The sequence below is a fragment of the Colias eurytheme genome, chromosome 4 (assembly GCF_061535395.1).
Source record: "Colias eurytheme isolate Ceu_HAF_F1 chromosome 4, ilColEury1 Martin Lab GWU primary, whole genome shotgun sequence".
NCBI lineage: Eukaryota > Metazoa > Arthropoda > Insecta > Lepidoptera > Pieridae > Colias > Colias eurytheme.
In genome coordinates, this window is record NC_142983.1 from 1,075,731 (window position 1) to 1,088,068 (window position 12,338).

Below are 12,338 nucleotides of genomic sequence, written 5' to 3' on the forward strand. Positions count from 1 at the left end.
ATTATGAAGGGTATATTCTGTATTAAATCTTTTGTGATTGCGGGGTCGTGGGTTCGATTACGGCGAAGGTATTATTAAATATTGTGAAAGTTTGCTTGGAAATAGAGCTATTTCAAATTCTTTTGAATGTCTTTAGATATATGGTATGTAAATATGTATGCATGGTAAAAAGTAATTATGGAATTAAATACAAAACAAACTGTTATAACATTTATTTAATACGTCGTATCATACATAATGTGATGAATAGCATAGCTACACCTTTTTCCGCTCTATACAATTTATTTAACATTTGTCCAAATGATAAACTCATGGGTTACTTATAAAACACCTCTTGTCATCGCAAAAATATACAGGAGACGTCTTTAGTATTTTTTAATCTGAAACGGAAAAAAAATTTACTTGTACTTGGGAGTACAAATATGCATAACCTATTGAATATAATATAATAACCACTCTACATAGATATCAAACTATGATTTTATTTACCGGCATGTAATTTATCATACCATGAGACAACTGTGTAATGACAATTCAAAAGTGTTTCTAGTAGAGGTTTAATTAATTAAATAATTGATTTAGTTCGAATAAGTCATAAATTCTCACTTAAAACAATTTTATCATTCACCAATGGGAATCGAACCCATAACCTCTTTGCTCTATCGTTCACTCTAACCATACCAAAGCTCCCATCAAAAGCTTGACACTAAGTTCAGTCAGTTTTCAACATATCAGTTAGTTCTAAATCCCAATCAACAGGTAATGAATAATCATGCTCGTGCCCGTCACGGTGCGATGGCGCATGTGTTGACAGTTGTCACGCATGCGTCCCGCTGACGTCACGGCGTGTCACGTGTCACGCCAGCGTGCAGTCGCGCCGGCGAAGCGAGCTCAACACCACGCGCTCGGCCGTTCGTCGCGTCGCCGCGAAAACAAACAAAATGTACATCGCCCATTTATGATACAAAGGCGATATTATATGTGTATTTAGTTCAGATTTTTTTAACGTGAATAGTGTTTTCGTGAACGTATTTTTTTAGTAATATATCGCCAGTACAAAGTTTAATTCATTGCCTTGCCTCTAATAGTTATAGGAAGCTTTTGAAGTATAGTTAGGCGCGCTAGTTAGATTAGGGTAGATCAAGGTTTTTATATTATAGTAAATTTAAATAAAAACATTACAATGTCGCTACTCTGTGGAGGTGAGTTCTTTCTATGGAGGTAGTGCCGTGGGATTGCTGAAAAAAATATTAAAAACGTTCTGTAATAAAATTTAACATAAACAAAATTTTTCCGAACACAAAAGCTTAAAAAAAATAAAGCATTCAATAAACAATTCGATAACGAAAAATAAATAAAGAATTATCAAAACACTATTATTATTCTGATCTACACTTACAATAGAGATGAAAAAAAAAAAAAAACGATTAAATAAATATAATAACAACAGCTGAATTTAAATTTACGAAATTTATGATAATCCCAAGTTAAGCCAACTGTTGAAGTTTATGGCGACATATTTATATGTTTTATTTATTTTTAAAATATGCCACGTAGCGTGCCCCTGAACTTGCACGCTATAATTTAAAAACATTATTACTACATAATGTTTTCATGAAAGTATGAATAATAATAAACGTCTATCAGTCTATATTTATGTTTAATTATAGAGAATTGTGTACTTAATAGAGCAAAGTAATTAAAACAATTATTACGTTGGATAATTAATAACAAGGTGTTTATATTTTATTGTTTGTTATCTTAAAAAGTGGTATAGGCTTTTTGAAAGCTTTCTATAGATTTTTTTATTCATTTGGAAATATTTAGTAAGGCGGTATTGACCTTGAGATATATTTATATATACAGTAAAAATAATTATTCAGTAATACGATACAAATAATACTTATCCACATTAATGTTAAAATCATAACCTAAAAAAACCATGACTATAAAACACGTAACAGCCATTATAACCACTAACCCATCATCTATTTCTATTTCAAACATGTACAAGCCGAATCATATTACTAAAAGTCCAAACTTACATGTTAACAAGTAAAAAGATAACCTAAATATTCCACAAAAGATTTATAAGCTTCATAATTTATAAGTAACGAACGCTTGCTAATTTCGCGGAGCATAAATATTAAAATGATTTTAGTGGCGTGTTTTATTTGAGTGCGGATTTGTTATAATATAAATTATATTTATGTAATCATTGGTGTTTTTTTAATACGTGAATAATAAAATTTGCTTGTTGTGAGTGATATTTTAAAAAAATAGGGATTCCGTCAGTGATAATAATAAATGTGAATATATTCCTATTATGGAGGAATACATTGTGTCTGAAATTTTTAGGATTTTTTTACATTAGGATTTAATACAGTTATGATTAAACATTAATAAACGACTATAAAATATTCTAAATTTTACATAGTACAATCTTATAGAATCTTATAAAGCTTTAAATGGTAATCATGATGAACATGTGTGGTAAATAAATACAGCTATAGATAATATACTAAACAAGTATAATAATTTAAATATTGAAAATACCAAAAATACACAAAATATCATAAACAATTTACAATTTCGTTCTCTTACATGCTCTCTAGCTCTCTAGCTCTCGTATAAAATATGACACAAAAATGATGATAATCACGAATAAATCGAGTGAAACGAAATAATAACATTTCATGAAGACGTACTCTTAAATCAAGTGTAAAACTGAATTATAATAGTGAAAATAGTTTATAAATCGTGTGTAAATATCACTTTCCTGTTTCATCAAAAAAATCTGGCACCATTTCTTAATTTACAAAAACATTTCACGAATGTCGGATGTGTCCTTATTTATAAAAAATCGTGGATATATTTTCACAAAACTTTATTGTTTATTTTGGGACGTGGTATGAATAAATTAAAATATTGTGTGATAGCAAATAAAAACATTTTTAGTTTGACAAAAATAGTTGATTTGATACAAGCTTTCAATTAGTGATGCAACAAATTTAAATATTTTGTATGAAATAGAGCGAATAGTACACTAAATTGATGATCAAAGTGAAGCTAACGACCGCTAAGTGCTATAAAGGAGAGTGAATAGTGAATATTGAATTTGTATAAAACGGACGCGTTATTTAACTGCATACATCAATGAATTTGAATTAAATTTTTGGTAACCAAAATATAGAATAGTGGTTGTTCAATTATAATGTGTGGTAATGCTTTTCAGGGCTTTTTATGGAAAATTGGTGATAGATTTCAAATTTTAAGAATTATCTAAACGAAAAGATAAAAATATAGATTTATTTTAGGATTTTAAAAACTAATATTAATTTTTGAAATACCAAGCCTAAAAATTATTCTAAAAAATTACACTGTTTGTTGTGGTAATTTTTATGATAGTGTTAAATAGTTTACTATTCAGCGCTTAGCGAATAAATAAAAGTGTGGTGAATAATAATTAACAAGATTTTCTAACAAAAATAAATACAATACGAACTAAAATATAATATAGATAGATGATTTAAAAATCGAATACCATGTGTATTGTGTTTAAAAATACCTACGTACGATATTTATAGACCATATTTATAGATGACCATATTTGTCCAATTGTTAACTACACACTAAATATTTTAAATACAGTATACCTACATTAAGCAGCTAATTAAAATTAATTACAATACGTATGTTTACAAATTAGGACGTTCCAGTATTCTCAGCTATACGTCAAACAAGGTGACCGCTGTAAAAATAAATGTGACTAAAGTATTTATAAATTGGAGGGAAATAAAATGCGTCGTTTACTAATCTGTTGACGAGTTTGTTATCTTTGATCTAAATATTGTTTTGTCTTTACTTATGCGGTATATTTCTTCGGGAATTATAGTGTGTTTATTTTGAATATTAGGGATTTTATTATTCTGACAATCGGGGGTTTATAATTTTTTATTCAAGTTTACGTTTTCGTGTTACAGTAAAAGTGATGTTAATTGATAAAAGATGTGAGATCAATTTCCCATTCGAAATGAATAATTGTTAAGAAAACTCTACATTATGAGCCATGATATTATGTACTTATGAAATAACCCTAATAAAAGGGATAGCAGAAGTGTATTAGATATTTATATTAGTTTTGTATAAGATTGACTTCTTTCTTTTTTGTACAATAAAGCGTTATAAATAAATAAATAAGTTAAAATAAAATCATTTATCTCCGTCACAGTGTTACATAAGTATAGGTACGTAGCCAAAAATATGTAACAAGGTCCAGTTTTAATTTTATGCTAAATCATAAACTATAACACATTAAAGCATAAAACCACTAACAATATAACTGAATGTCTATTGCGTATAATTCTCGCGTTTTCATTATAGTGTAACGGTGGACTTACATTAAACGAGCGATTGCTCATTCGTACGGGGGGTATTTCAAATTATTTTAGTGTAAATAGGTGTAGCATTCTTTCGTTGTTCTTAATGCGTTCGAAAAGATTCTATGAAATGTTCTAATACTGAGTTACACAGAAAACAATATTTAATTTACACTAAACGATCACGAAATAATGCTCTTGTTCTAGCTCTATGTTCGTTTGATGTGAATGCACCGTTACAGTATAAGGCGCGAAAAATCACACTATCATTTTGAATTAAATAAGTTAAAAACTATAGCATTCACACTATCAACAAACTAGCGGTATGTGGAATCTTAATATATATAAATCTCGTGTCACAATGTATGTCCTCAATGGACTCCTAAACCACTTAACCGATTATAATAAAATTCGCACACCATGTGCAGTTCGATCCAACTTGAGAGAAAGGATAGTTTAAACATGTAGGTACCACGGGCGAAGCCGGGGCGAACCGCTAGTTGTTTTATAAATTCAACCTTTGTATCTTGTGGTGAAGTGAATTAACTTGATTTTATAAGAGTTTGTATTGGGATATTTGAACGTTGATTAGTTTTATATTGGCGTAGAGTTTGATTGATACAGTTTAATGGATTACTCTACATATTCATATAAATAATCACCCAGAAGACAATCAATAGGACTTAATAAAGTGAGTTATTTAATTTATTTCTAATCGGTGTTTTGGATCAAACATTGAAACATTGATCATAACATTATGTGTAAACTGCAAATACTAGATAGAACAGCATGATGGCAGTTTGCAATAGTAACAAAACAGGCTGATGATGAGTTTTGATCAAAACATCAAATTTAGCTTGCAACTAATGAAAATGAAACAAAAACAGTATTATAACAATATGACTGAGGTTAATAACAATTAAATATGAGCCAGAAACGTCAACAACAAACTTCGATGGCACTTACCTTACACACCTTAGCTAAATTACATAGCCATAGCAATATGACGGAGTTAAATAACAAATAAATATGAGCCAGAAATAAAACAACCAACTTCGGTGGTACTTACCTTACACACCTTAGCTAAATAACATAGCCATAGCAATATGACGGAGGTAAATAACAAATAAATATGAGCCAGTAATAAAACAACCAACTTCGATGGTACTTACCTTACACACCTTAGCTAAATTACATAGCCATAGCAATATGACGGAGGTAAATAACAAATAAATATGAGCCAGAAATAAAACAACCAACTTCGATAGTACTTACCTTACACACCTTAGCTAAATTACATAGCCATAGCAATATGACGGAGGTAAATAACAAATAAATATGAGCCAGAGATAAAACAACCAACTTCGATGGTACTTACCTTAGCACACCTTAGCTAAATAACAAAACCATAACCTGAGCCTTAGAATGTACTTACAGATGCACATATAGTTGTCGAATTATTTGTGAATTTCTTGGCACTTTGAGCGCTATTAGTTGGGATATCTAAGAAATAAATGTCGAGAACGAAGCCAAAACTGTGAGGGATCTTTAGCCTAATTCCTGTTCAAATGTACTTGCCAATTGGTGTAGGAAGATTAATTCTTATTGGTGGATTAGGTATGTTTTATGTGTTGATGTATTTGATGTTATTGGTCGGATGATACATGCTAATCACTGTGTTTACTTGAGTGAAGATGTATTGCAATACAGATTATTTATTGTGCGTAAAATGAGTGTTTCAATTTGACAAAATTTTAACGCTACAGTGTAATAAAATCGGTGATAATTCGTATTTAAAATGACTATTTCAGCAACGTAATACTACGCATTGAACTTATCTTTAAGTGGTAAATACTATAAAATGAATTATTTAAAGATATTAAGGATATAAATCCCAATATAGAGTAAATAATAGAGTTCGGTTAATAACACAAAAAAAACAAATCACGAGGGTAATAAATTAATAGATTGACCAACAAAATTCACAAATTTAAATTTTAGGAAAAACAAATAAAAATGTCTATCACCAAACATAAAATAAACTAATTGTATCATTCAGCATCTCACGGCAAAAATCAGTGATGTTTAGTCAAAGAGAAGAATTAAGGATTTAAAAATAGCCTATCTATTTTCAGAAGCCGCCGGACCACTAATGTCTGAGCCAATTTTGAGTTTATACAAATCACCTTTATCAGGTAAAGTATTATTTTTCCTACATTATAATTATATTATAAGTGTATATTGTTTTCTATTATAAGATTTTATGTTAAATTAAAATAAAGTAATACCCAGAATAGTCTATACTTTTACTATCTAATTATTGTGATTGAACTACATATTGCCTTAACCTTTAGACTTCATTCATGGTTTAAATTGAAATAAGTATCCAAAACACGTATTAAGCAACCGTTTTTAATAAAATCTACTGAATAAAAATAAAAACATGCTAATTGACTATCGGTAAGTGCCTAATCTATATTTTTTATATGCGTATCTACAGCATACAAAAATACATGCATTTGTTTATTCCAATACTTATAAACTGTGAAATAAGTATAAGAAAATACTTCACAACAATATTTGGCACAAGCCCACTAAATCTTCCGCATCATTATCATACTTGAATTAATTATAATAATAATTATAATCGCAGAGTTTGTCTCGAAGAGATGGTTATTATGCCTAAATTTTACCATAATTATGATATAGACTACAGGCCCATGTTGAAAAAATTATGGGTCATTTGACCCACCACCTTACCTATCTAGAACGATATAAGAGCATAAAATAATAAGATTCAGCACTATGACGTCACTCGTAAGCTGTCCACCTGAGTGCAGATGAGAATTCGAAAGTTCAGGTAGAGATTTTCTCCCCTTGTCTCCATGATTTTTGTACGGCGTTGCGGAATAATGGCTTAAAAGCAGTATAAAAATAGTATGACACAGATGCCGTACAAAAATGGTGGTCCACAAAGTCGGAATTTATTTTTATTTTTCGACAGTTGCCGGGGTAAATTTGGTCATTTGATTTTGTACGGCATCTGTGTCATACTATTTCTATACTACTTTTAATCAATTATTCCGCAACGCCGTACAAAAATCATGGAGACAAGGGGAGAAAATCTCTACCTGAACCTTCGAATTCTCATCTGCACTCAGGTGGACAGCTTACAAGTGACGTCATAGTGCTGAATCTTATTATTTTATGCTCTTATATCGTTCTAGATAGGTCACCTGGTGGGTCAAATGACCCATAATTTTTTCAACACGGGCCTGTAGTCTAATAGTATTTTCTTGTGTTTGATTTTACGTATCATACATTTAGAAATTAAAGATTTTAACGGATTTTAAACAAGATTTATTATTATGATTCTATAATACTTATATAAATGTTTTATGACATAGTTCGTTTCTTATATCATTAGTATGTACATTGAATATCATGCAACTACATGTTTTCTATTATTTGTGTATTAAAGAGGCCATTTATCAAGGAAGGTTTATAAGCACTTTATAAGCTTTAATTTCAAAGCTAAACATTTATTTATTCTATTCGATTTCTTCTAGAAAAACTTTTGAATTGTCATAACATTATTTTTACAGATTAATAATTAAAATTGATCGTTTACCACCGGTTCGGGAAGCAGTTTCTACAGAGAAGAGCTGAAAATAAATTTTGTAGTTGTTCTTTTAGAATAATATCAAAGTAACATAGAACATCACGCTCCGTCCAAAGCGACACATCAATGAAACTAATTTAATTTTTCAAGGCACACGAACTGCGTAGCAGATCAGCTTGTTTTTAATGAAGAAATAAATAATTATAACGTTATTTTACAGAAAATTATGAGCTCTGGAAGACGAAATAAGCCATTTACCTGAAGAGAACATCTATATTTCAAACTCAAACTCAAACATTTATTTATTCAATTAGACTTCTTCGAGAAGCACTTTCGAAACGTCATTACATATTTTTAACAATTACCACCGATTCGGAAAGCAGTATCTATGGAGAAGAAATAAACTCTAGCGACAACGAACGTTATCGCTCTGTCTGATGTTATAATACCGCGTAGTACAAATTCGGCGTCATAGCGCAGCGTCAGACTAGCTTTCTGACGCGCGCTTAAACGCGTTCTGTCTGACAAAGGCTTTACTTGAATATAATAGATTCTACACAATTCTCACACGTCAATCGCCTACGCTTTGATATGTAATCGATTGTTATCGCTCGCTTATCACTAATGACATAATACTAATATACGTAGATCCTACAAGTACCCTTTATACAAATAATTGCTTATTTGCTGACAGGGAGCCATTTTTATTGACATTGCTTTTGGGTTTTGATTGTGTTTTTTTTTCTTTTCTTGTGTACCTACGGGTGTAAACGGTTAAGATTTTTACGTACATTTATGGCATATTAAATAATTTATGTATTTGATAATTACCTAATTAACTTTTTTTACATAAAGTTTAACATAATAATTATTGAAAATGACATAGATTCAAACGCCTAATAAAGTATAATTCCCCTTTCTAACACCTTATTTTTTAACAGTGTCTTAATTTCTCTTGATGATCTTTATAATATTCTGAGTATCAGTATATAGATAGATTTATAAATAAATGAGAATAAGGCAAGGAAATGCTCTCTATTTGTTATTTCTTATTAAACAGTATTTCCTACAGATGAGCGTATTAACTTGAAGAATTGCTGTCATTTTTATTCAACAATGATCGAAAGAAATGGGAATAGCAAGTATTTAACCAAGTTTTAATCTTAATACTATTATAAAGGCGAAAGTTTGTATGGATGTATGGATGTATGGATGTATGGATTTATGGATGTATGGATGTATGGATGTTTGTTACTCTTTCACGTAAAAACTACTGAACCGATTACAATGAAATTTAGCACACATATAGAGGGTAACTTGGATTAACACATAGGATAGGTTTTATCCCGGAAATCCCACGGGAACAGGAACTATGCGGGTTTTCCTTTGAAAACGCGGGCGAAGCCGCGGGCGGAAATCTAGTATTAAATGTAATTGTTGTTTACTTGTAAAAGGTAGGAATTGTCTATATTAAAATAATTCAGATGAAATTAATAAATATGAAGGAATGAAGGAAAATGCTTTATTGCTTTGAAAATAAATACATAAAACAAAGGCAAGTCTTAACAGGAACAGCAAAAGGCGACCTTTTCGCTAAGTAGCGAGCTCTACCAGTACTACTCTATGTCTCTCTACTCTTAATATGTGTTAGCAATAAACTCAAATACACTGGACTGAATTTAAATATTACTGGATTCATTCATCCATACTAATATTATAAATGCGAAAGTAACTCTGTCTGTCTGTCTGTTACTCAATCACGCCTTAACTACTAAACCAATTTGCATGAAATTTGGTATAGAGATATTTTGATACCCGACAAAGGACATAGGATAGGTTTTATCCCGGAAATCCTACGGGAACGGGTTTTTCTTTGAAAACGCGGACGAAGCCGCGGGCGGAAAGCTAGTAGGTTATAATGTTTTATTTTGGTTTTTATTCCAGGTCATTTGAGTCAAAATGGTCTAAAGTCATTATTGATAACCTACGTTCCTAAAATGGATTGTACTAGAACAGCAATTATCATTAGAAGTGAACAATAAGACAATTACAGGTGAGACGGTTTCGTAACGGATCAATTAGCTACCAACTTTTGAAGCTGTGTAGAGGAATTGTTTTAAATCTTCATGTTTATGTGTCGATGTTTCAATTAGTCTTGTTGATTAGTATGTAGTATAAAGATGTGATAAATTTTCCTACGTATTTTCTTGGTAATATTTTTAAGCTATTGCATAGCTTCTATCGCGGGCCTTGAGCGCGGAGACCGAATCCAGAAATTCCGTAACGAAAAAAAGCCTCACGTTCCCCACTCCGACGGGCTCGGAGGTGTGGCTTGAAGGCATGCTATGCAATAGCTTTACCGCGGCAGTCCCCGAGTGCCACACGTCTTTTTTTTATAAAGCCTTTATTTCAGAAAAAAATTAACACATTTAAACATAAAATTTAAAGATTACTTAAAACTAAAAACAAAAATATCCCTTATTTCGGTATGCCTTACGGCAAAGGCCTCCTCCAACTCTTTCCATTGTACCCTGTCTGCTGCCACTCTTGTTCAAATGGGCCCTGCGGTCATTTTTTATTCGTAGTAGGTACATAGTACATTTATCTAATTTCTAATAACAAAAAACACAAGATTCCATACATTTATAACCAAAATTATACATGAACATAATAATATCTATGAATAGCAGCGACCCTTTAGGCAATTTAATTAATCCAACGAACTAAGTTCTAAGAAAACCTTTGACATTTCAGCATGCACTTAAACTATAATTGATATTTCAAAGTAACCTTCAGTATTTTAATATGAAGACGTGCCTTTGTAGTTATTATTAAACTTTCTAATTTTAATGCTAAAGTCGAGTCGAGTCGCCGCTTCGAGTCCTCCTTCATCATAAAAACAGCTAAGCAATGGAATTCACTCCCTAACACCATTTTTCCTAAACAATACAACTTGGACCTCTTCAAAGCCAGGGTGAATAGGCTCCTTCTAGGCAGACGTGCAACCTAGTAGGCCACATCACCGCTTCCCATCAGGTGGGATTGTGGCCAAACCTCTGCCTATTGTTAATAAAAAAAAAAAAAAAAAAGTTTATCCATTTATTCTATGAGGTGTGAAACTGTCTTGATAATTAAAATACTTAGTTTAATACAGTTTGTGCAATAGTTATTAAGTAGATTATTAAATATTAAGTACTTCGATTATTGTAATGAACGCAAAACACACCTTTTTCTTCAAGCAAAATAAAAATCATTATGACGATTAACACATTGGCTATTTTCTAATCTAGGTTTAAGAAGCCGGGGACTGAACCTAGAATTTTAATCTCATTTGAATATGATCTAAATAGTTAATATAAGCGTATAAAAGCTCTGTCACACGAAAACTGTTGAACTGATTTCGTTGATACTTGTTTCTACTGATAGATTGTAGGGTAGAATAACATAATATTATATTATGATATTTTTAAACATACTATATGTGGTATCTATCTATGTATTTAAGTATTTTCCAGAAGATTTCATACACTTCAAAAATTAATTATTTTCATCACTATCACTACATCACTATATATTACCTATAAAACAAAGTCGCTTTCTCTGTCCCTGTTTCCCTATGTCCCTTTGTATGCTTAAATCTTTAAAACTACGCAACGGATTTTGATACGGTTTTTTTTAATAGATAGAGTGATTCAAGAGAAAGGTTTTAGTATATAATTTATTAGGTTTTAGAAAAAGCGGGCGAAGCCGCGGGCGGTAAGCTAGTTTTCTATAATTTTAACTGCAAAGTCAAAAGGCGGTCAATCACTCCTACAAATGTTCTTATAAAATATCGTAAGTTACTGTTAAGTTGCGCTATGCAGCAGCGGTGTTAACGAACTCATACTAAGTTAGACGCAAGTTATAAAAATAACGGTCAAAGAAGGTTACATTGTTAGGTTGTAACTTGTAATGAGATTTTTAATAAATGTGTTTATTACAACTTTTACGGCTTGATAACATTTTTGTTGATAATAATTGCATTAAATTTCAGGACAATATGAAATCAGATTTAAAACGTGATTTATTTCTTATTTGTGATCAAGTTAATGAATAGCCGTCGAGTGAAATTGTATACTTAATAAATGTATTGTGTTTTAAATTATTTATAAGCCTTTTAATTACTTCATAGTAGTCACTTCATAGTTACTTCATAGTTTTTATAATAGAAAAAAAAGACATATGGCACTCGGGGACTGCCGCGGTAAAGCTATTGCATAGCATGCCTTCAAGCCACACCTCCATGCCCGTCGGAGTGGGCAGCGTGAGGTTTTTTCGTTAGGTACGCAATTTCTGGA

General features: G+C 31.0%; 1 protein-coding gene across 2 annotated transcripts in view; it reads left to right on the forward strand.

The window, feature by feature from the left end:
* Positions 1-12,338, forward strand: part of bru3 (CUGBP Elav-like family member bruno 3) — a 542,443-nt gene that overhangs the window by 12,527 nt on the left and 517,578 nt on the right. Inside the window, exons 1-2 of one of the 2 annotated variants that reach the window (XM_090120317.1) lie at positions 993-1,202; positions 6,500-6,574. The exons of the other annotated variant lie outside the window; for it this stretch is intronic. Coding sequence (XP_089976443.1) covers positions 1,184-1,202; positions 6,500-6,574 — 94 coding nt within the window. The 5' untranslated portion in view covers positions 993-1,183. Of the gene's footprint in view, positions 1-992; positions 1,203-6,499; positions 6,575-12,338 lie in introns of those variants that run through there. 2 annotated transcript variants of the gene reach the window in all.